The sequence below is a fragment of the Melospiza melodia genome, chromosome 1, assembly GCF_035770615.1.
Source record: "Melospiza melodia melodia isolate bMelMel2 chromosome 1, bMelMel2.pri, whole genome shotgun sequence".
NCBI lineage: Eukaryota > Metazoa > Chordata > Aves > Passeriformes > Passerellidae > Melospiza > Melospiza melodia.
The window spans coordinates 17,932,676-17,957,173 of NC_086194.1; the positions used below are offsets into that span (position 1 = coordinate 17,932,676).

At 38.7% G+C, this 24,498-nt stretch overlaps 1 protein-coding gene and 1 long non-coding RNA gene across 3 annotated transcripts in view; one reads left to right on the forward strand and one right to left on the reverse strand.

The window, feature by feature from the left end:
• Positions 1–2,215: 2,215 nt before the first annotated feature.
• Positions 2,216–4,358, reverse strand: LOC134414757 (uncharacterized). The gene is made up of 2 exons (XR_010026825.1): positions 4,322–4,358; positions 2,216–3,077 (listed from the first exon to the last, which is right to left on the reverse strand). It is a non-coding gene; the product is annotated as an uncharacterized LOC134414757 (long non-coding RNA).
• The window catches only part of PRTFDC1 (phosphoribosyl transferase domain containing 1), a 42,777-nt gene continuing 22,332 nt past the window's right edge, over positions 4,054–24,498 (forward strand). For both annotated transcript variants that reach the window (XM_063149794.1, XM_063149787.1), the window contains exons 1-3: positions 4,054–4,132; positions 7,732–7,838; positions 9,812–9,995. In XM_063149794.1, coding sequence (XP_063005864.1) covers positions 4,088–4,132; positions 7,732–7,838; positions 9,812–9,995 — 336 coding nt within the window. In that variant the 5' untranslated portion in view covers positions 4,054–4,087. The remainder of the gene's footprint in view (positions 4,133–7,731; positions 7,839–9,811; positions 9,996–24,498) is intronic.

A 24,498-nucleotide genomic window follows, 5' to 3' on the forward strand; every position in this document is an offset into this window, starting at 1 on the left:
CTTTTAATAATCTCTTCAGTAACCATTTTACCCAAAAATGTCTTTCTCTGCCACAATTGGGTGTGTGTGTGTTGTAGCTTACCTTGTAACCACTAAGAAATGCAAGTTTATGCTTGATAAGATTGTTTACAGTTCTGCTGTTCACATAACAGCTGCAGCAACAGGCAGAACAAGAAAAAGAGCTCTTACTTCATCCCCTAATTGGCAAGCTTCTACCTAGGTAAGCCATACCTCTTGAAATATTCTGGATTTTCATGCTTTTCTTGTCTAGTTTTGGTGTTTACATATTAGACTGAGTTGTCAAATGTTTGTTATAGCTTCTTGGAAGCAGAATACATAATGCAGTTGTAAAGGTTGCTTACGGGTAACTCCATAATATTTGCCTTGGACTGCTCTCCTGGTACATCCCTGCCCCCAACCTTTTATTTTCAGTATTTCTTTACATTAAAATTGTGAAAGGGTGGGCATGTCCTACTTTTATCAGTAACATGGTAAGAGAGGAATAGATGTCTAATTGAAATTATAAAGTTGTGTAAAGGCCAAAAGCATAAATATATTCACATGGGATTTCTGTACCAGTCTTAACCCTGCTTTGTTTCCCTGTGTGTCACTTCCATCTGGTCCTTTATGGCTCTTGGCTATGTGTCCAGACCTACCCAGTCCTACTTGTTAGTATTATCTACTCTTATTTTCTTTGTTCTTCTCCCCTTTGATCATTTCCCCTGGTTGTATATCTAGAAATGTTTATTCTTTTCCTCCTATTTTTAGTTCATAAACAAACAGCTAAACAAAGATAATAAGAACATTCTTCAGAATGTTTACAGGCTTTTTCATCGTTAAGCCCCAAATATATAATATTCACTAATCATATTTTGGCCCTAATTAAAATAAGTTTTGAAAGTCTACTGTAAATTCATTCATTCTATACCAGTTCATACTGTAAAAGAAAAGCAAACATTCAGTAAGTATACATTGCTCCATAACAAAATCCTTAGCAGCTTCGTTTCCATCATGCACAAAGAACCTCATTAATTCTGGTTTGTACTAATTCTGTGAGTTCACAGAACTATGAATTTGTGTCATTTGCAACAAAACTAAACAAAATGTATTACCTTTTGTGCCAATGAAAAAATCTTCCATGGAGAAGAAACAGCTTTGTGGGTTGGGTGTGTGGCTGCTGACAGCAGTACTATCGAAGTGTACCCCAGCTAAATTTATCTAGGTTTTAATTTCCTTACTCATATTTATTGTTATTAGTAAGACATGACACTTCATTACACTTCTTAAGTGAGCCCTGTAAAATTGCTGGAAGATAAGAATATCAAAACAAAGACTTGACAGACACATTCATCCAATTTTGATAGGAAGAACAAACATCTCCTGCTTGAGTTTTTTAGCACAATGCTGGAGGAATTTACTTTTTAGTGTCCTGCTCATGTTAATGCTTTTCAAAGCATTAATCATCTGTCTGTAGTTAGAACAATCCCCCATATTGCAGTAGTCTGATAAAGAGTATGGTTAAAAATACAGAAAGGCTGATAGCAGTAACCCAAATGGTCTGAAAGGTAGAAGAAAATAGTCCTAATATAGGATTGGCAGAATTTGATTTGAGTTTCTGGCTGTAATCTAAATAGCTTCAGATCCACAGGGTTCAGCACTGTGACATAAATGCAACAGCAGCTTCATTGGCAACTTGGTGGTAACTGATTCTGACTGTGCTGGCTTTAGGGCAAATATGGGCTTTGGGAGGCATTCTTCCAGGCAAGGAGAGTCTTCAAATCCTGAAAAGTGTGGCTACATATCAGAAACATTTAACCCAAAGATCAGATGACACATTAAACTTTCTTTCTCAATAGTTGTATGAAATGTTGACATGGAATTGAAATCCCCATTTAGGGATTTTGTCCATTATGAAAATTTTCATTTGATTTATGTTTGTTTGTACAAGTCTGCATATGCTGTTTATCAGATTCACTACTTATTATTTTACAGGAACAGGAACTGTTTTTTCTTCAGTACACTTGAATCTTGATATACAGGCACCACTTTGAGACACATATATTCTGGAGTGGACTTCTGACACTTTGTAAACCTTGTCTTTTGTTCTTTCAGACATGCTGTCTGTTGTAGCAATAGTTCTTGAAAGAACATTTCCTTAATTCATCAAAAACCCCTGGCTTAATATAAGAAACAAAGCATTTATCACAAGATAATCTTCAACTGCTCTAGCACTTCACCAGATTTTATTTAGTGATTAATTTATAGAAGCATTCTTAACACCAGATTCCTAAGAATTGTCCTATCAGTTCTCATGTAAGTGCATTTAGGATTCACCTGTAAACCAGTCAACATTGGACACCAAACTCCCTGTGTAGACATACCCACAACTTCTCCCTGGATCCATCTGTTGTGACCAGAAGTGACAATGACCACATTCTAGAATAGCAGTGCTCCAGCCTGAAATGTTTCCTACTTGGTTGGTGAGAGCCCCTCAGGTAGCACTTAGAATATTTCACTATGCCTAGATCTCCCTTAAAAAGAACTTTTTCTTCTTTTAATATTTTCTAGGATAGGAATGGCAGAATTCTACCAGCTGTGTATTTGATTGATATTAGAAATTATAACCAATTTTCAATTTTAAGAAAGTGAAAAGCTCTATTTTTATCCACAGTGGGAAGAGAGGCTTGCTACCATTTTCCACAAAAGACAGGAAACAAAAAGGATGGAGCGAGTCCAAATTTGAACTTCTTATATGGGAAAGTAAAGGCAGGCAATGATCAGAGTAAGACAAGAAAAAAACAAGCTTCTTCTGATCTGTGAGGCAGTGAAAGCAAAATATTAATAATAATTTTAACAGAATTGGAAGGTAGTGGCAGAGAGCTGCACTGTTCCTGGTGCCTGATCTGTTTATCTTCAACTGCACAGAGAGCACAGGCAACACGGGCATGGGCTGGGGGCAATAGGAAACACAACCTGCCCCAGCATGTGCACGGTGGTGGGAAGGAGCAGCGACTCCAGAAGACAGCGAGGATGGAAAGTATGATTACTGAACTGTTGGAAATTTCATTTTTCCTTCCCTGGAGTACAAGAAAATCCAGTTAAAACGGTAGTTTAAACCACACCCGCTTAATATTACCCATTAACCCAGGCCAGGCCCCTTGGCCAGCCCTGCCAAAGCCTTTCCACCATTCCGACAGTACCTATACCTGCGCAACCTCCATACCGCACCCCGCACTGCCCATCCTGCACCGCTCACCCCGCACCGCCCATCCTGCTCCCCGCATCCCGCACCGCCCATCCTGCTCCCCGCATCCCGCACGGCCCATCCTGCACCGCTCATCCCGCACCGCCCATCCTGCACCCCGCATCCCGCACGGCCCATCCTGCTCCCCGCATCCCGCACGGCCCATCCTGTACCGCTCATCCCGCACCGCCCATCCTGCTCCCCGCATCCTGCACCGCCCATCCTGCTCCCCGCATCCCGCACGGCCCATCCTGCACCCTGCATCCCGCACTGCCCATCCTGCATCCCCCACCCTGCATCCCGCACCGCCCATCCTTCATTCCGCACCGCCCATCCTGCATCCCGCACCGTCCATCCCACACCGTCCATCCCGCACCCCACATCCTGCATCCCGCACCGTCCATCCCGCACCCCACACCCCGCATCCCGCACCCCACACCCCGCATCCCGCACCCCACATCCTGCATCCCGCACCGTCCATCCCGCACCGTCCATCCCGCACCCCACACCCCGCATCCCGCACCGTCCATCCCGCACCCCACACCCCGCATCCCGCACCGTCCATCCCGCACCGTCCATCCCGCACCGTCCATCCCACACCGTCCATCCCGCACCGTCCATCCCGCACCCCACACCCCGCATCCCGCACCGTCCATCCCGCACCCCACACCCCGCACCGTCCATCCCACACCCCACATCCCGCACCGTCCATCCCGCACCCCGCATCCTGCATCCCGCACCGTCCATCCCGCACCCCGCATCCCGCTCCCGCCCCGCGCACCCCGCACCCGCCGCGGCCCCGCCCCGCCGCAGCCCCCCGGGCGGGCGGGCGCGCGCAGGAACATGGCGGGGCAGGGCGGGAGCAGCGCTGGAGGCCGCGGCGTTGTGGTAAATGCGGAGCGCGGCACGGCCCGGCCCGGCCCGGCCGCTCGCCCCTCGCCGGCCGCGGTGCCTCCCTGGTCCCCGGCCCCCTTCCCCGAAGCTCCCCGGCGCTATGTGGTGAACTCCCGCGCCCTTCCCTTCCCTTCCCCGGTTCCTCCGGGCCCCCCGGCCGGTGCTTGGGCCGCCTCCCCTCACCCTGCCCCGGCCCCGGCCCCGCTGCGGCCGCCGGAGGGGACGGGCGTGCTGGGCTGGGCCGCGCCTTTGGCTTCCGCCGTGAAAACGCGGTCCGGTACCGCCCCAGCGGCTCCTGTGGCCGTGGCTGTGCTTCCCCAGGCTCCTCGAGTACCGGGGATGAGGATCCCCAGGCATCCCGAAGTGGATGTTCCCACCGGAACACCGTGAGAGAGGGTTGGGCTGCTGCCCGTGTTCTGCTGGGGTGGGAAACAGCCCGAGCCTTGGCCGTGCGTTGGGAGTGTTGTGGGGATGGATAAATGGTGCAAAAATGAATGAATGAATGTGATCCTTATTCGGATAGACACCCTAGATTCTCCTGTGAGGCAAATGCCATCACTGCCACCACCTTAGGTATGTTCTTATTTTAATGTGGCATTAGGATTTTAACAGAAAGTTCACAGGTGAACCGCCCAGATCATGGCCCAGGGCCACCTGTGTCAGCAGTGGTCACACTGTCCACTCCAACATCCCCTGCATCCCCCTTCTGAGGGACCTGTCCCGTGTGTTCGAGCTCTGTCTGAAAACACCACACATCAACCATGTCTCCTGACACCTGTGTGATAAATTACATTCCTTACGTGGGTGACTGTGTGTATCACCAAGCAACAAGAGGTTATTGCAAAGAAGGACATGAATGTGCATGACCATGTTCTGCTGCACTGGTTTAATTTTTTCTGCTACTCCCCGAAAACCCCACCAGCAGTAACTCCAGTGCAGCATCATTTAAGTTAGAAAAGCTGGGCTTTGCTTCATGCTGCTTGGAGCTGAGGACTGAGCTCAAACCTCACCTGTGCTCATTTTGCCAGGCCAGAAAACAAACAACATTCTTCTGAAGGTGTTGCAATTGAATGGCTTCAGCTTGTCTCTTAGGCCTCACGGGAACGCTTTTGGATATTGCCATGTATTTGTATTCCTTTTTGTATCCATTCACATCAACTTTTTAAAGACTTACTGAAGAGTATCTGCTGGGCTATTCAAACATGCAAAGCCTGAACTTTAAAAGTAGGTCTTTCTTTCACTGCAGGAATTTTTTTACACACGAGTATGCCAATGTGTTTAGAATATATATTTACTTATCCAGTTGAACACTTTTATCTTTCTGAAACAATATGAATTTTTTCCTTCATATTTTCAAGGGCCTTTTAAATTCTTAAACAGAATAGTCATAAGAATTTACAGTTACTTGAAATTTGTCTTATAGCATAACACTGTGAATAGCTTTAGGATAAATGAGAATTTCTTAGGCTTGTTGGGAAATGCCTGTTTAAAAGAAAGAAGAATATGAAATAGGCTTATTATATCAGACAAATAATTAACTTGAAGGTACACGTGAATTTAATCTTATTTGTCAAATGCCAGTTCTTGTAAACAAGAACTTCAATATTGTTGTAATGTTCCACTGTTTATGTTCTGCTATTCTAGAGAACCAGAAGGATAAGTGGTTCTCATTTATCGAAATTTCATCCTGATCCTGTTTTATAAAGGACTTACTGTAACCTAAGTAAAAGTTATTGGTTTGTATGAATTCTAAAGCAGCTTCTATCCATTTAATTTCATCTGCATCACACTGAAACCCTGCAATTTGACAAGAATGCAGAAGTAAGCAACACTGACAGGGGTTGCTAGTGGTTGTTTGTAACACTTAATGAAATTGTTTCAGTTTGTATTAAGATGCTTTTGAATAGACCGTTCATTGCTAAAAATGTTTAAAAAGTTTCAGCCCCCCATGCACTGAAAAAGTAGATGGGAAAATAGTCTTTGCAGGCTGACTGCTGCAGTGTTTCTGGGACAAGATTTGCTCTAATTAAAAACCTTGCCAAGGAGGATATTTATAATCTCCTGTTTCTATGGAAATGAGGAGCACAACTAAGTAACTTTTTTTCTTTTGTGTAGTTTCAAGGCTTGTGTAAGTCAGGGGAAAAGCTTTCATTGATTCCAGTGATCTCCCAGTCATGCCCTCGTGGGCAAATATTCAGTAGCAGTTGCCAACGAGTAACTTTTTTGATGCAGAAATTTTTGGGTAGAGTTAAGAAAACATGCCAGTCAAGGTGCCTGTAGCTGTCAAGGAATATGCAAAAAAAGCCCCCAAGCAACACAAAATCCATAGGGCAGGACAGTGTTTCAGTACAGCATGAGGCAGGGCTGTGTCTGAGTTAAAGAGGGGTTGTGGAGGAACACCTCAACATCAAATATGTTATCTTAGCCAAAATTGTGAGAAACCTTTTATTGCTCTACAATAAAATGGTAAGCAGAGGTTTCAGTGATGGTCCTTTAAAGGTTGTCTGTAGCAAAAATGCCATTAAGACATGCACTGCACAATGGCAAGTTTGTCACCATTTCTCCATGGATTCAAGATTCCTGTAGCCAAGCTGTAGAAAGACAATGTGTGACTTGAGGATTTTGATTGTAGGGAAAACCTTTTAGGTGTTGCTTTTAATCTTGGACCAGTATTGAAGCAAAGCTTTCTCATTATTTCAAGGTACCTTGTGAACCTGCAGGTCTTGTCTTTCATAAGGAATAGGGAAAATGTTTGTTTTGGAGTTTGTTTAGTTTTTGTGCTGGAGACTTTGCATTTCATAGCTTTCTGAAGCCTTCAATCATTGGCTAACTTTTGAACTTCTTAACCTCTACCACCACTGTATCTTGTGAGATCTAATCTCTGTATTCTGATGCTTACAAAACCAATGTATATTAAGTCTGTAAAATATTTTTTTCTGTGAATATATGGATTTACAGACTAGTTTCATGGTGAGGTGAGGTGAGATAAAAACATTTTGCAATCACTTATCTTTGATGACATCTAAATTAAGAACCTCACCTTTAGGAAGAAGTACAGTTTTTCAAGTGATTTGTACAGATATCATCCATGAACCACATAAATTATTCTCCATATGTGCTGTTTCATTTGTAGAATACTTATCTATTTATTTATTTATGACTTTAAGTCATTCTAAACTAGAAATGTACAATTTTAATATAGAATTTTATGACTTTTAATTCCACCATTGAATCTTCCATTGGAAAATCCCTTCTTACTGGCAATATTATATTTGCACTTTGAGTTTGAAAGTACTTCGAAATTTACTTTTGCCACTAGTTTAGCATGAAATATTTCCTTTGTCTGTCTAGTTCTTTGTAATTTCAGGTGACATTTCCCACATTCTGTGGGTAAAAAACTGTAGCATTTGATTTCTGAGTTATATTGAGAAGCAAAATAATTAATGGGATAAGCAAAATAGTAAATTGTAACTGGAAGAAAGTATGGCACACAATGAATCCATCCAAGAGAGTGTACTAGAGTGCTGATTCTGTATCAGTTACATAATGTCAAACACCATGAAGTGTTCTTGACAGTCCTGTTTGATATTCAGATTTCAGACAATTGGCCTGGATACAGTCTGGATTTGTTCACTTATCCTCAGCACTACTATGGTGACCTGGAATATGTGCTCATTCCTCATGGCATTATTGTTGACAGGTATGTGTAGCTTGAATGTTGCTAAATAAATTGTTTGGTCAGTAGTATTATTCTTTTTTATGAAGGCTGTCATCTATATACAGTACATATTGTAAGTTACAAACTTGGATATTTTTATTTAGAAATTTAAATTAGTACATTTTAGTCTATTCTGGAGTTCCTACACTTTTAACATACAAAATGGTCTTTGGTATTCCTGGAAATTTCAGCTGTAAACAATCTGAGGAACAATATAAAAAATGAAAACTTATCAAAGAAATGTTTCTTAATGAGAAGTTTTCCCCATTCTCAGACTTGATAAAAGATGATAAAAGACTATTTTATTAATCTTCAGTAAAGTAAGTGATCCTTATTCTTACAGCACTAAAAGGAATTATATATTTCAGATCAAATGAGACAATTTAATATTTCTAATATCTTCTGTTTCTCATATAAAAATATAATAATTATTGCTACATGAAATTTACTAGAGCATTAAAATTCAAAGATGTAGAAATTAAGTAACAGCTGTTTCTTATACTTATCTTAAGTCTAGAGCTTATTCTTCTCTGGTCCATGCACAGATTTCACTACAGTTCAATCAAGGTACTTATGTAGGGGCAAAATGATTTCTGTATTACAGCTAATGAAGAAAAAAAACCAACCAAACCCAAAAACAGTAATAATAAAATACATGAGATAAATTATAGGATTATTTAATAAATTGAATCCTGTCAACAAGTCCACTCTCATTGAAACTACTAATCTAACTCAGAGAGCTATCAAAGAATTTTCCAGTGGAAGTATTTACAGAATATAATGCACTGAGCTGTTTTTCCTCAAAACATCAAACAACATTGTGAAGTTTTCTGTTGATACTTATATCTAGAAATGACCCAGTTGACCCAGTACCCTATTGGCGGTCTAGAAATGCTATCTTTAAAGCTAATATTTATTATTTACATTTATTATTAAGACTATTATTTTTATCTTGAAAATGTATATAGCATTGCATGGCAGAAATGTGTATCTTTTGTTTCCGATCATCTGCCACATTGTGTTTGCCACGCAGAATTTTCAGAGAGGATAGGTTTGGTTGGGAACTCCACAATTCTGGGCTCATTGGAGCATTCGCTCGATTATTTGCCTGTGTGTGACCTTGAACAAGTCACTGAAGCTCTTTGCACTCTTCATTTCTGCTGTATGAAGCACTGAGCTGTACAGAATAGTGATAATATGCACTCTTTATAAGCTTTTCACTGATGCTCTATTTCTTTCTAGTTTTTATGTATGTTTTTTATTAAAAGTGCAAGGGTAGCATCTTCCAAAGCCAATCAGCATGAAAGTTTCGAATATACTTCCCTATCTTTCACTTAATTTGTTGCTCTTGTGCAGTAACTAACATGACAAGTTAGGTGTTTGTGCAGGTATATTTTATACTGATAATTCCTGTGAGGTAAAATGGAAGGCTAGTTCACATTCTTTTCTCTCGAGTCTCTGACATATTTATGAGCCCAAAATATGCTGAGATGTGTTGGTGCTGTTTGTATAGCTGGGGATTTTATGCATTTAAGGTTAACTTAAATGGTTAGTTAAATTTAACTTAACTTTATGCATCTAAGGTTAACTTAGATTCAAGTGCTTTGCATCTTGCATCCATCACTGTCTGTTTGAATCTGCCATCTGTGAGCTGGATGCAAACCCAGTCAAGCTTTGGAATGGACTGGAAGGTGGTAGAGTCACCATTCCTGGAGGTGTTCAAGGAATGACTGGACGTGGCACTTACTGTTCTGGTCTAGCTGACATTGTGGTGATCACTCAAAGGGTTGGGCTTGATGATCTTGAAGGTCTTTTCCAACCTAAATCCTGTGAAGTCAGGCTTCCTAAGCAATGCCAGTCAAGTTTTATACTCACCATAGTGTTTGTAAAGCATACCATGGACTTAGAGCATCTGCACCTAAAGTTATTTTATCTCTAATTTTTTTTTTGCCCAGGACAGAACGACTGGCAAAAGATATTATGCAAGACATTGGAGACAATGATATTGTGGTTCTCTGTGTCCTCAAAGGTGGCTACAAGTTCTGTGCTGATCTTGTGGAGCACATTAAAAATCTCAGCAGAAATTCAGAAAGGTTCATCTCCATGAAAGTCGATTTTGTTAGACTGAAAAGTTACCACGTAAGTCAACAACTGATTTATGTAGATTCTGCTTGAATGGCATAATAAATAGTTGATTTTTGCATGTGAGATCTCCACCTCCAATATTTAGAAAAACTATGTGAAAAATATTTTTGTTTGAAAAACCTGTGAAGTTTTTTTTAATCATTGTAGATAGTATGAATGAGAATACTGTTTTATTTAGTCTGTCTTTTACTTCTGGACAGAGAAGTATTCAAATTTCATTCATGTAAAATGTCAACATTTGTTTGTTCTCAAAATCCTCAGCAGTTCTGTCAAGTTAATTTCATGTTACTGCATTTTCCACCCCCACATAGTTTGGCATAACTGCAAGGTGGTGAATCTATGTCTTTTTCTAAATGTTTAATGCTAAGTAAATGAAATGCTTTCATCTTCATAGCATGCAGTTTACATAGCAGCAAAATATACCACCAGATGATGATAGTGTTCTACAAGAAAATGCAACAAGCCATTCAGTCAAATCCAGTGTTGAACTAATCGTCAAGTCCTCCTGTTATCTTCAGAGGAAGTGATGCAATAATAATTCATCTGCGTCACTGAGGATATGATAGTGAGATGACCAGCATTTTTTAGAATCTCTAACTGCAATTTCTTATTGCAGAAGTTATAAATTTATATGTTCTATCTTGCAGTGTATGTTTCATAGTGAGGGAGCATTTCTATAAGTAAGTTGTAGAAGTGTCTGAGGAAGTACACTAAACAAATAGAGTGATAATAAGGTGTCTTGCAGAAATGCAACTTGCTGTGTCCAGCAGTTCCCACAATAACTCTATATGCTTTCCACAGTTTGTTGGCTGGCATTTTCTTCTGACCCCAGTGACTATAAAATTTTCCTAACTTTCACAGATCTGGTCTGACTTTTTTTCAGTGGGGAAAAAAAGGTGAATGAGAACCTTTTATAGCCATTCGGTTAGGATTTGGTCCTAGGACTTCTGTTTCAAGAATTACTTCTATGAAGTACATGTGAAATACTAATATTATGTATTTTCTAGGTAGTCAGCAGCATTACAGAAATAATAAATTATAATGTTATATTATGTCCCACATAGTGGCACATGGAAATTTTACTCAGTTTTTTTGCATAGTTATAATAGCACTTCAGTAACACTGCTGAACAAATAGAGGAATTACATAAATTGGGTTTTATTTTGCATCTGGCATGTAGTTAATGCACATGCCTTTCCTACAGAGTTATCTCTTATCCAGTATGAAGATATCCTAGTTCTAATATTTCTTTCCTTGGGGTCAAATCTTATTAGCCATACTAACCCATAACCAATGAGCAGCAGGAGGTGTGTACTGCAAAAGTGTGTAAATTTTCACCTCTTTAGCTTAGGAAATAATGTAACAGCATGTTATATCAAACTGAAACAGCACCAAGAATTTCATTATGCAAGGAGGCAATTACCAATACTAAGTCTTAGACTATCTTAGCACTTAGTGGCTGTGCATATTTTGGGTCCTAGCCTCATGCTGTATCAGAAAGGTAGTTCTTCCCAAGAGCTAGTGCCTGCATCTGCATTTTTGAAAATACATTCTTTTTACTTGTATGTACTTCCAAACAGGTGTCAGGTATTTAGAGGTTGAAGTTGTCCTTGATTTAGTGCTTGGATCAGTGCTTGATACCTGTCTGGTCTGAGAAGCTGAATGACATTGAGAAGAAATTTGAAATTGCATTAATATTGGTAGATGCAGTCCATGAGATGTGTATAAACATAATGCTGACTAAAGCACCAGTATCCTTTGCATCTTGAGTTACTGTTGTGTCCTGTGCAATTGCAGGTTTTGGAGAGTGTCCCCTTGTCAGCATAGCTGGGCTCAGATCACTTAAGGAACTCGCTGTACCTAGTCTGAGTGACTCCTCATCCCCGCCTTACACGAAACTCCCAAATCTCCATGTTAGTTTATTCTGTAATAACGTCTTTCTCAGTGTTTTACACTTTAATCAGAGGCAACAATTACAGCTTTAGAGATAGGACTCTGCTTAAAATCTTGGAGCATCACCAGTTTCACTCCTTTGTTCTCTTCTGTGTTTTCTATTTCACTTTCTAGTAAGACTTATTATTGCTCTCTCTTTTTATCCCCTTTTCATTTTACAGACACTGTTCTTATTACATTATTTATCCTGATTCCTTTTACTAACTGTTCTCTCTTTCTCTCCTGAAGGGAGTCCTGCTGCTCTCAATGCTTCCTTCAGACCTGTCTCCCTTCCCCCCTCCAGCTGTTTAAATCCAGCAACTAATTTCAGCTCAAACTCATGGGATTTTTGTATTGTCTCATTCCAGCTTCAGTATTGAAAGGTTAGTTGATTTTTAGGGGCTGTAACTCAAAGTGGGATTTGTTGATTTAACAAGAAAGGATAGCAAAAATGGGCTGTAATTGTGACCCAGAGTCAGATCTTGGCATCAGTGAAAGTAAACCCTTAATTACCTGGTATCAGTGGAAAATGCTGTACTTTGCTGTTTGGCATACAGACGCGATTACAGGAAAATATGTTTGCAAATATGACCAGTTTTATATGGCTCTTTGTTTTTCAAACCTGTCATAATGTTACAGAATTTAGACTTCAGAATTTACACTTAATTAATATGTTAGGATTTGCTTTCATATTAAGTAGCTGAAAGCTGGGCATGAATCTTCTTTGTAAGATTTCTTCCTGCAAATGAATAAATTTTAAAAAAAGCATAGTACATTTAGAATCTCTGGATATTAATGAGAGGAGTGGCTACTTGTACTGCCATAATCAGGATGGTTTTATCTGGTTTGCAAAATATTGTCATATGTGCCTGAATATTTTTACATTTTTGTGAGAAACTTTCCTGTATTTTACAAGGAGCAGATTAAAAGAAGGCACCAAGATAACAGTTAGAAAATATGATTTCAGGAGTAAACAGATAGGAAGCATCATGTGGAGTTAAGAATAAAAGTCAGGAAGTAGATGGAGAGGAAAACCAAATCTGAAAATCTGAATGAAAAGTAGCAGCTCTGAGTTTTAAGAGGCAGAGAAGAGAAAACATACACTTTTTTGAATGAACTCAAGAGTAGCAAGGCAAGAAGTATGATGGGTAGAGCAAGAAGCACTACAATAGTCCCCATGGGAAATATGATGAATTGATATAAAGATGCATGCCAAGTTTTAGGGGAAAACACTGTATTCTGACAACACTGACATGAGAACTGATAGAATTTAACAGCTTTTTAGGTACTAGGTTCTAAGATATTGGATTTTAATATAAGTCAGGAACAGTGGAATTGACTGCAGAGATTTTTGAATTTAAAACTGGATGAATAAAATTTACTATATTCAATTTTTACCATGCTGATTTTTCCCCCAAGTGATTGTTCCTCCACGGGGAATTGGAGTTCTGAAGTTGAAAATGGGTGAGGGTTTCAGTTTGAAAGGAGAATTCAAAATTATGTTCAGAAGCATGGTATGTTGATGAAAAGTAGTAGTGGAAGAAGTTGAGTTGGGGAATGTCATCTAAGGATAATGTGACCCTAGCAGGAGAGATGGTGGAGCCATAAATTCCATTATATATTTGTGATACTGGTAACTTCAGGAGATTAAAGAGCTGATTAGGAAGAATCCAGAGGGAAGTAAAACAGAGAAATTAGGAAGATGTTTTACTAGGCTGTTTTTAATTAAATGATAGGACTAGACAAGGAAGTATGTTTGAGGAAGAACCAAAAGAGAGAATAAACAAAGAAATAGAAGGATGTGGATGTCATGAAGAGGAGGGCTGAATAGGATATGTTTTAGTAAAAACACACACTATAAGAAGTGTAGCACAAGAGTAGACTATTCATAAACAATAATTAGAGCTTCTCTTTGTTAAGTATGGAAGAGACAATTTAGGACAAGCTGAAAAGGTAAAGGTTGAATTACAGCTTCAGAGAGAAGAGGATGTTCTGGTTTAGCAAATCTAATCCACAACCAAGAGATGCAATAGTATCACCTAATGCTGTTCCATGGCTATGCCAAATGGGACCTTTAAGTTTAACCTCAATTTTTAAATGGAATTGAAAAAATTTACAAGTAGAGGAAGTATGCAGACTCTCTTGAGAAGTTCTCAGCAGCCTCTCAGAAGAGAGGGTAAATGCATGTGAATCAAGCTAAAAAGAGAAGGAATAATAGTAAGAGTCATTGTTGAAACTGGTGGTAGGGACTGATGGAAGAAAGGAGAAACACCACACACTTTTATTAGGCAGACCAGTATGCTTTCTACATGCATTGCTACCTGTTCTTGTAAAATGTTTAGTATTCCCAAATGGTTATCCATAGATATCTATCTAATTCTCTTAATTACTATATTTTATAAAATAGATATGATAGTAAAGCTCACATCTTGGGGAAGGGCAAGTGAATCTTGGTGGCATAACCTTTGTTCACTGAAAACCATGGAGAAGTAAACTAGGAATGAGATTGTTACCTTTCCTTACGTACTTTGTGATTTGTTTGGTTATATGTGTGGACTAAAGTGGCAGATGAGCATCCATCTCTGTTAATTTGAAATGACATTGTTATAACAAATTCTGTTACTTTGAATAACTTTATGATCCCACCTGGAGCACTGCATCCAGCTCTGGAATCCCCTCTGTACTGCAAAGACAAGAATCTGTTGGAGGAGGTCTGGAGGAGGCAACATACATGGTCACAGGTCTGGAGCACCTCTCCTGGGAAGACAGACTGGTTCAGTTGGGTTGTTCAGCCTGGAGAAAAGAAGAGGAGACCTTAGAGCAGATGGCCAGTATCTGAAAGGGGCTTTCAAGAAAGGTGGAGATGTTTACAAGGCCATGGAATGATAGGAAAAGGGGAAATGTCTTTAAATTGAAAGACAATAGGCTCAGACTAGATAGAAGGGAGAATTTTTTTTATTATTAAGTTGGTGAGGCACTGGAACATGTTGCCCAGAGATGTGTTTGATGCTCCAAATATGAAATAACTTCAGAGGAAACTTCCAGAGGATTTGGTCAATTCATGTAATTCTTTCAAATGAGTACATTATTTATGGTTTCCAGAACATAACTAATAAAAAAAAAGTGTAAAAATGTGACTGCTGAATTGTAATCCATGTACAATGGGTGCATTGAATTCAGTTCACAAACATATTCATTGATATGATCTGTTTCCTCTTCAGCCTCCAGTTGTTTGAAACATATTTACAATTGTTAGTTATTAGTCTTGGCATAAACAGGACTATTAGTGCTGTAAGAATCTGAAAACAAGCAACAAAACAAGAATTGTTTAGTAGAAATCTGAATGTTTTTGCTATATGAAGCCATCTCAGTAAATAGTTTTGCTAAATCTCTGCTGTAGGAGTAAGGAAACAGAGGGATTTTATAATGAGTAAGTTGAAAGCTTGGTAAACAGAGTAAAAGAATTTCTTTTTCTGCCATGCAGGTTTTCTTCTCATACACCAAATGAGTGTACTTGATTCTTAAAAGACTCCACAGAATGAAGCATCAGACTATAATCAGAGTGGTATAAAATGTACAGTCCTACTTTTCATAATAACCTATTCTTATTCAGTATAATTTTACTGTATGTAACTTGGCTTTTTTAAGATCACTATGAACTTTGCATTTAAAAATAACATGTTGAAATCCTGCTGAAAAATTAGGTAGCCTCAAAATGCTGTTATTAATTTAACAACACAGAAGAAACAACTGTTTTGCTTGCATTTAGTGATTCATGTCTGTATACAGACTCTACACCAGTGTTACAATGATTGTTTATCTCCATTGCTGTGTCTCACAGGAGAACACAACTTAACGATCTTCTGAGAAAAATAATCATGCTGAGATGAAAGAGAATTCACATTAGTTTTTGTACTTAAAAGTTTTCTTTTGGGCAGGTTGTGAGTTCCCTTTATTTTGCTCCATGTACACAGTTTAGCTGATGACTGCATCATCATATTGATGCTGAATAGCCATGCAAGAATTACAAATTGGAGCCTACCTGATAGAATGAGTTCCTGTCAGTTTTAAAGCCAAGTTCTACCATAATTTCACAGGACTGAACTCCAAATTATCTGTGAATCTTACATTTGACCTGCATATAAATAACTTCAATATAGGCAAAAATGTGATTTAATTTGAAAATTAGTGATTTGTGGTTTATTTAATTTGAAGAGAGGTTCTGTGTGTACTAGACATTCAAAAACTAAAATATACTCTTAACCTTTTTCAGGTCTTGCAGGCACCACTGCAGAAAGTGAACAACTACAGAGAATTTTGCAGCATGATATAGTTTTAGATGCTAAAGAAACATGACATAATTTAGTCCATAGAAGTTAGCAGTGTCAAGGTTGTTGCTGTTCTGAGAGAGATGTTCTGTTGATTGTAGATGGTGTTGTCAGAGAGATCTCTTATGGGCAAGCTAATGATAAGAGATTTGGGAAATCTGCTCCTTGAATTGCCAAAGGGGTTTCATCTCTGTGCACCTTCTTTCTCTATTAATGGATAAAATAGCATTTACATTCTGAAGCAGTAGTATCTTCTTGAGTGAAAGTTCCATGAGATGTTCAGACCTGCTAAAAGAAGCAAGTAAAAGGTCTTTTAGTGCTCCAAGCCAGAGACAGGCATTGGTGCCCTCCCTGTACCTCTTATACTTCAGTTATTTTCTGAAATTTAGTAAGACTTGAGATGGTTAAGAAGGTGATGAGCAGTGGAAACAGATCATATATTTTGTGAATTGAGTGTTTGGAGATACTACAATTCACAGTTCTTCAAACTGTGTCCAAATGTTCCTTTTTCAAGTGTTGAGGCTCTTTTAAAAATAGAATATTCTGCATGAAAGAAACAAAAAACCCACATCAACATACAGCAGTGTCTTACTGCAAAATATCAGCCTCAGAGACCCTCAAACTTTTCAGGGAAATAGCTGAAAATGTGTTAGTAATACAAGTCATCCCAAAAGCTTATTCTTGCAGCTAGCCAATGAAATTTTAAAAGAAATTCAGGAGAATGTAATGAGAAGAGTGACAGTCTCCTTCATTAAATTGTGGGTGGTGTTGTGAGAGTAGCAGCAGAATTCAGGCACTTTGAGAGTAAACTCTCCTGCCAGGTTAATGTGTACTTCAGGTACAGTGGCTTGCTGTGAGAGCTCAGGCACTGCAGGTGGGTCTCTTTTCTGGTTGCACCTGCACTGGCTGGAGCAGTGACTGTCCCCATTCCTCAGGGACTGCAGTGCCCTCCAGGCAGTCACACTGGCCAGCCCAGCTGCTCCTGAACTCCCTAACCTCTTTCAGCCCAGAGAACAGCACTTGGGAGAGAATTTTTATTTGGACCCCTTGAGCTTGCTGGATTTGTTTTTAGCAACCCAGATGCACACATGCATGTCAGTAGCCTCTGCCAGAGGGAGACTTACAAGCAGCTGGGGACAGCTTGTGGGCAGTAAATTCTTTAGTCAGCACAGATCTTGCTGGAAAAAATGAGTCTGCCCATAATCAAGGGACCCTCACTACCATGTGTGCAAGCCTCAGACTCACTCGCTGCTTTACCTGAGCGATGCTCCTCAAAGGTATCAGGAGGAGTCTGGATATTTCAACTCTAGTTATTTTTGTGTACCAGGCTAGTTCTCATAGTGTTCTAAGATAAAATGAAGAAGGCCATACTATATGGAATAAAATGTAAACTTAAAAGTCAGAGTCTTGAAATGTCTTAGGTCTGGAGGCAAATGCTCTCCTTTCACCAACATGGCATCTACTGCTTCCATTTAATGTGGTGGCAAAGTTGTGAGATATGAGAGCTTTAATTCAGTTCTTGCTCAAAGAAAGTGTTTTATTTAAAATAAAACATACAGTTTTATTTTGTGCTTAGGGGCTTGAGATGCTGCTTCTAATGTAAGTAGGTGTTAATTTGTGGGTATAGTTCAGGGAAGGACATAAGTCTATCATAGAGTCAGTTTATCCAGTTTATCTCTAATGTAAAACTTACTTATAGAGGATGATCTTTGTAACTCTATGCATCAGATAACACACCTACACATCCCTTGAATATGTTAGCACCATCTGAAATCTTAGTGATTTTTTTAAAGTATGAGTAAGTGTGTCGGTGACTCACATATGAAAGATTTGGGGGAGCCAAACAACTCAGCCAAGGGAGAACTGAGTAGGAAGTGGCCTGATTGCCATGGGGACAGAACTAGAGCAGATGTGGCAGTGAAGGCAGAGTGATTCTGAGCTGTCCTACAACTTTCCAGAAGTATCAAAGTATTGTTTTAAAGCATTTATGGAGCATATTAAAGCAAGTAACTACATGCTTTTTAAGATACTTTTCATTTTTATCTATCATTTCCAGCTTAGGTATTACCTTCCTTTATACTGATATGTGATTTTTAGCTATGGAATTCTTGTTTAAAATTAAAAAAAAAAAAAAACCACTTTCCTCTATCATGGGTTGGTACTACGTTCTTTTGGATTTCAGATCAATATAAACTTCATAGAGGTATTTTCTAATGTTTTTTGAGAAATTTGTGTCCCCAAGGGTCATGTTTTTCTTACAAGCTGTAATGTTTTCTTTTGAAAAACGTCTTCTATTTTGAAATCTATGTCTTGGATTATAGTATAGTGCATAGGGTACAGCTATGTATAAATGGAGTTTAAGGTCTGAAGTTCCTTTTTCTTAAGTTATTTTTATATGAGTGGGGTTTTTTGTGAGCTTAAATCTTTGGTAATTTTAAGCAATCCAGGTTCCTGAAATCTTACCATTTAAGACTGTAGATGTTTTTGAAACTGGCCACTTCTAGAATAGATTCAAAGCATCAAGGGATTTTATTAGAAGCATCCAACAGTTCATATTTTCAAATAATTAGATTCCCCTGGATACAGTATTTGTTGTAAAGCAGTGGTTTCTTATAAAGCCTAAAATATTGAAGTTTAGTTTAGTAAAATGTCTTGTTTCATATTCTGCCAAAAATATACCAAGCCATACTAAGTTCTGGCATTTGCAGCAATATTATATGTCATCCTGCTTCATGGATTTTACATGTAAGATAGGTCCAGAACTTAATGGTCACTAATCCTGTTGTAAAATAAGATCTGATGAGTTTGAAAGGACTGTGACATGTTTATGCATTGGAAAAATATCACATTACTTGGATGCTAGCAGTACCATTTAATATGGGAGTTTTTCATATTAAATTATGAAATGGGGCAAAATTAATTAAAAGAAGCAAGAGGGTTCTAATTTTTCTCAAGGAATTTGATGACTCCCTTTTACTGGCATCTTAAATGCTGTTTCTTAAAACAGATCACAACGTGTGTATTGTTTGTGCAGTGTCACACCCCAGTGGGTCTGTGAGACATAGACCAAAAGGGTTATTCTGAAGGAATATGGCAATAACAGGAACTCCTCTGTTATTGCAGTGCTGATCTGTGTGACAGATACAACATTCTTTTCCCTCCTCATTTGATAGATGGAAATTAAAATATTTAAATAAAGATGGGGTACTATAAAACAACTGCAAGAAAATTCACAAAGAATATGCGTGCTGTCAAAAGTTTTCAAGTTGTCATTAGCCAAGGGACTAAACACAGTAGTATGGAAAAGAATGCTACTCATTTGTGAGAATCAATGATAAACTAAACTCCAGATTGCTGGAAGGGACTAAGCATTTGAGGTTTTTATCAGACTCATCTTTTGTGAATTTGCTTACACCTATTTATCTGTTTTCTCAGCCTGTGGCTATTTGACAAAGTGTAAGATTCTTCTTTTATCTCTGTTTTATCACCAGATTCTAGGAACTAATGATAGTCTGGGTCAGAAGGTTAGCACTTTCTGGTTATTCTAGAGAAAGCTGTTTTCTCTTGTGCTTGCAGAATCCCCATGTGGACAGGGTATTTACAGAGCTACAAACTCACTGTATGTTTTTTTCACAATGTTTATTTACTTTTGATCATTAATTCACAACACAGTTTAAAAAATGGGGTAAGATCATACATGTGGGTCTTGTAGTGTCTGAGCTGGCATGCTAAGATCCTCTGTTGAGGCTGGGAAACATGACTTCTAGTTCCACTGCTGTAATGTTCATGCATTTAATGCTATATAATAACTGGGCAAAAGATAGATACTCCAGTTATTGTGGACTTGAATCCAAATGGACATTTCCTACCCAAGTCCAGTATAGCTGGCCATAGCATGATTGATGACCTCAATGACTTTTGCATTACTATAGCAGGAGAAGAATTTTCCTTACACTCTTTGACTTATGGAGCTGAGGAGGGAAAGCATCCCAAGTCTGCTATTCCCAGAGTGTGGGCTGGTATTACATCATTACCACAAAAAGTACACACACCCTTAGCAATGCCTCCTGGCAGCCCAAAAGGAGTACCTGTGTAGGACTAGGGCAGTTCTGGAGGGTATGCTTCCTTAAATTATTCTTTTACCTGTAAGTTTTAAAATTTATTTGCTTCCCATCTCTGGAGAAAAATTATGGGATCAGAATTTTACCTTGCATGACTGAAGAGCCCTGTGAAATTGTTAATACCTTTTCTCATCCTACAGCATACATAGATTTTATTTCTATGTTTTAAATATTATCTTAGAGAATAAAAATAAGCAAGAGTACAAGGAAATCTCAGATTATAGTATGTGAAAACTAACCTGAGTTTTGAGGATTTATTGTGTTTCTGATATGCATACGAGTCAAAACTTTTGTTATAGTATGTTCTTGATTTCAGTTCTTGCTGAACTTTTTAAGTGTTTGGGTGCTGTTTCTGCCATATGGTGATATGTGGTGTTGACATCTTACTGCCTCATTCATAAACAAAAGAACCCATTTTACCAATGCTAAGCAAGTATAGAAAATTTAATAGCTAAATCAGAAATTAAAAAGTGAAATAATTTATTGTCTATAATCCTTACTAGCCAAGTTAACTGGTCTGAGTTCTGCTTTGATTTATGACAGTTTGGCCCTTTTTTAAGATAGCTTACCTTCCTTGGATTAAGTTCAGAGAAGGCATGCAGGAGCCCTGGTACACAAAAAATTGCTGAGTGTCTGAACAGATGATTACCAGCAATTCCATTTATGAAGTTTAATAATTTACTGTTTCCCAGAGTGTTGTTTAAGCTGAATGACCTGCCTTGCTTTTACAGTAGGAAAGAAATATACCCAGGTGTTGCCACAGGTCAGCTGATAAGGAATACCTTGCTGTCAGTAAGTTCATTGTTTGTCTTTCTCTGTCCAAAGCCAACTTCCTCATTGCAAAACTCTGGCCTTCCCTGGAACTGGATAGACTAGCTTGAGTTTGAAGCAGTTCCAAAACTGAGTGGTAGAGCTTTTTAGTTAAGGAATATCAACAAGGAAGACATAGAATTTTAAAAAAAGTAAATCTTTACATGAGTTACATTGTAGATCTACCCCTACAGAAGTGAAATATGTCTTACACTGTGGTAACTAGAACTCTGCTAGATGTACATCCAGCAGTTCAAAATTTGCTATCATGTGTTATCCTGGCAATGGCAATAAGGCCAGGCTCAGTGCAGCACAGTCAGTGGTGTGGTCAGCTCAGGAAAGCAGCTTTAAAGCTCTCAGAGCTGCTCCAAGCTGTCACTGCTTCAGTGCACACGTACCTGTACATTCTGGCAGAAAGGGGCTGTTCTGCCAGTGGGCGTGTGCCAGTTTACTGCATTCCATTCCCACTTGGCTCAGCATTGTTGGATTGTTTGCAAGGTATTCAAGGTACCTCTTAAAAATATATCAGCGACCTGGCACTTGACTGTTTTGAATGTGGGTGTACCCCAAAGGTTGCCTTTGGTATACATTTGGTTCTGGGCAAAGGAAGGCAAACTTTCCAGTCTTTACTGGGAAGTGATTCACATCATTCCCACTCATTTGTACAAGTCTCCAGATTAACAGTACTCACTAGGTGCCCTCTGAACTAGTTGTTCCTGCTTAAGCCTGGATAGTCCCTCTAGCTGCCTGCCATGAAAACTGACAGCTCATTTTCTACACCCTTGAGGTCTTTTGTTCTTAGCTGTTGTTCTTGAGAGAAGAAACCCAAAATTGTATTGATTCAAGTGGATGTTGTTTCTAAGTACAGCATTTTATATACCACCACTCAACTTCTGCTGATTCACTGAGGATATTTCATAGCCATACTTTAAATATCAGTTTGACTTTACCTATTAGCCAGAATAGGTTAACAGATCCTGTAAATGCCATACTGACATACTGTCTCCACCAATTTATTCATATTTCTCAGGAGGCAGGTTGCAAAGCAATTTAGTTACATACTAGGATCCAAGGGACAACTGAGTGGTCTGTCATTGACTTCTTTTTGGTCAAAACCTTCCTGGAAGACTGAGTTGTAGGAGGTGGAATGATGGTGTGAAGTGAAAGAGACCTGTCCTAATGGGAATTCCCAGGCTGGAGGATCTGGTTTATCACCCAAGGGGACAAGACCAACATGGAACAGGCCTGATGGTCACATTCTTTGTTTTGAGTTTCCCTGATAAATTTTGGGAGAAAAAGGTAACCACATTTTAAATTAAATTCTATATGAACTCTGCAGACTGTAGTAATTGGATGTGTGATAATGACCTTGTGTACGTATTTAATAATTTAGTTATGCATTTAAACTGTTTTGTTAAAGCTGCTTTTTTTGCCATGATTAAAGAATCTTTGTTTCACTGAGCCCAGTATTAATGTATTCCAGATTCTTTTTCTTCAGAAGAGTAACAGATGTTCACAGTTTGGTGCAATTTTCAGATGAGCAATGCTGTTTATAATGAATTTTCCTGAGACCACCCAACTCATTTCACTTGTAACTTGAACTATGTCCAAGTGTTGATCTCAAGAGATGTAAAAGAGATGTAATAATTCTGTGCCCCACCCAGTTCAAAACACATGACTTAGTATAGATGGAATTTAAATATGTATACTTCCAATCTACATAGAAAGCTGAAGTTTTATCAAGTGTGCCATGAAAAATGGTGGTGGAAATAACATTCTTGCTTTAATTAATCAAGTATTCCTAGAATTAACTAAAATTATAAAACAAAGATGAACAAGTGAAAAACCATAACCCAGTAATTAAAACCAAAGAAACTGAGATTTATTCTGGAAAATGCAAATTTATTAAACACCGAAAAAAAATAGAAATATAGCTTGGGATGAGGTGTGGGGATGTGACACAATGCATCACGTCTTGTCAGAAACAGCTGCAATAAATTTTGTGCTACATTAACCAAAATATGGTATGATTTAGAGCTGTCTCTATCCAAGCCAATATATTTAATGTCAAATATTTTTAAAAAATGGGTTGATAGGGTTTAGGGATATTAGAAAAAAAGTATTGAGGAACTTTGGGTGACAGAAAATGACGCTTCAATTCATATTTCTACATTTATAAGAAATCTCAGAGACTCAATTATATCAGTTGGAACAACTCACAAAGGAAGAAAGAAGCTCTGAATTACTTGAGACCATGAAAATTAAACAAACAGTTCTGAATTGACATTAATTGGTACTGAATGAAACAGATTTTTTTCTTTCCTGACATTTGTTGTACCTTGTATTTAACATTTAGTGCAGTGTTATTTTGAGATTATAAACTGAGAACTCAGAAAAAAAAATGCACGGAGAGGTTCCCATGGCAGCCATAGTGTGCAAATTATCTATGTGAGCATTATGATCAGGGTAATGTCACACCATGGTATTGAGCCTTGCTGTTTGGCAGGTATGTATTTTACAACATGAGTTAAGTGATAAATGTAGATAGTTATAAATGGCATTAAAATCAATTATCTGAATTTATTTTTTTAGCAAGAGAATTGCTATCCAGTGTGATGCAAGAAATTTCTTTAATTTTTTTGAAAATACCTTGGCTGGAGGGTTCTGAGCTGCATATAGAAAAACCATATAGAAAATGATTGGTTTTAGGGACCATGAATACCCAGCCTTGTCCTTTGCCAGCTCTCATTCTCCAGTAGAACCCCAGGGTTTTCATAAATGTGTGCAGTTGTGTCCCAGCAGCCGAAGTGTGAATGCAGAGCCTGACGGGATGCTGTGATCCCCCTGCTCTCAATGGCTTTTGTGTTTGCTTAGCTGCTTGCCAGCAATGAAGATGCTATTTCAGCATCTTCCTTTCAGCTGAAGCCAGAAATACCAAATGCAAAGGAAACAGTGCTGCTGTGAATACTGTAGAAAGAGAGGGTTTGGGGGTTTTTTGTGAAAAATAAATAAATTCATTAATCATTGCACCTCACTGTTATCTTTTTTTCTCTTTCTCTACTAGCAGCTTAAGGGCAAGCTGCCTCTTCAGTAATTCTTGTGTGCTGGTTGCTAATGAAATTCTACACTTTCTCATTTGGAAATGAAAAAATATTTTGTCAGTGCCTTGGTTACACAAGCTGTGGTAGATATTAGAAACAATCTGCTTTTTATAGTCTTATAATAGTCTTGACTTGAATACATGCCTGACTTTTGAAGAGTGACCTGTCTTGCTTTACAACAAAAGACTTATGCTTTTAAGCCTGA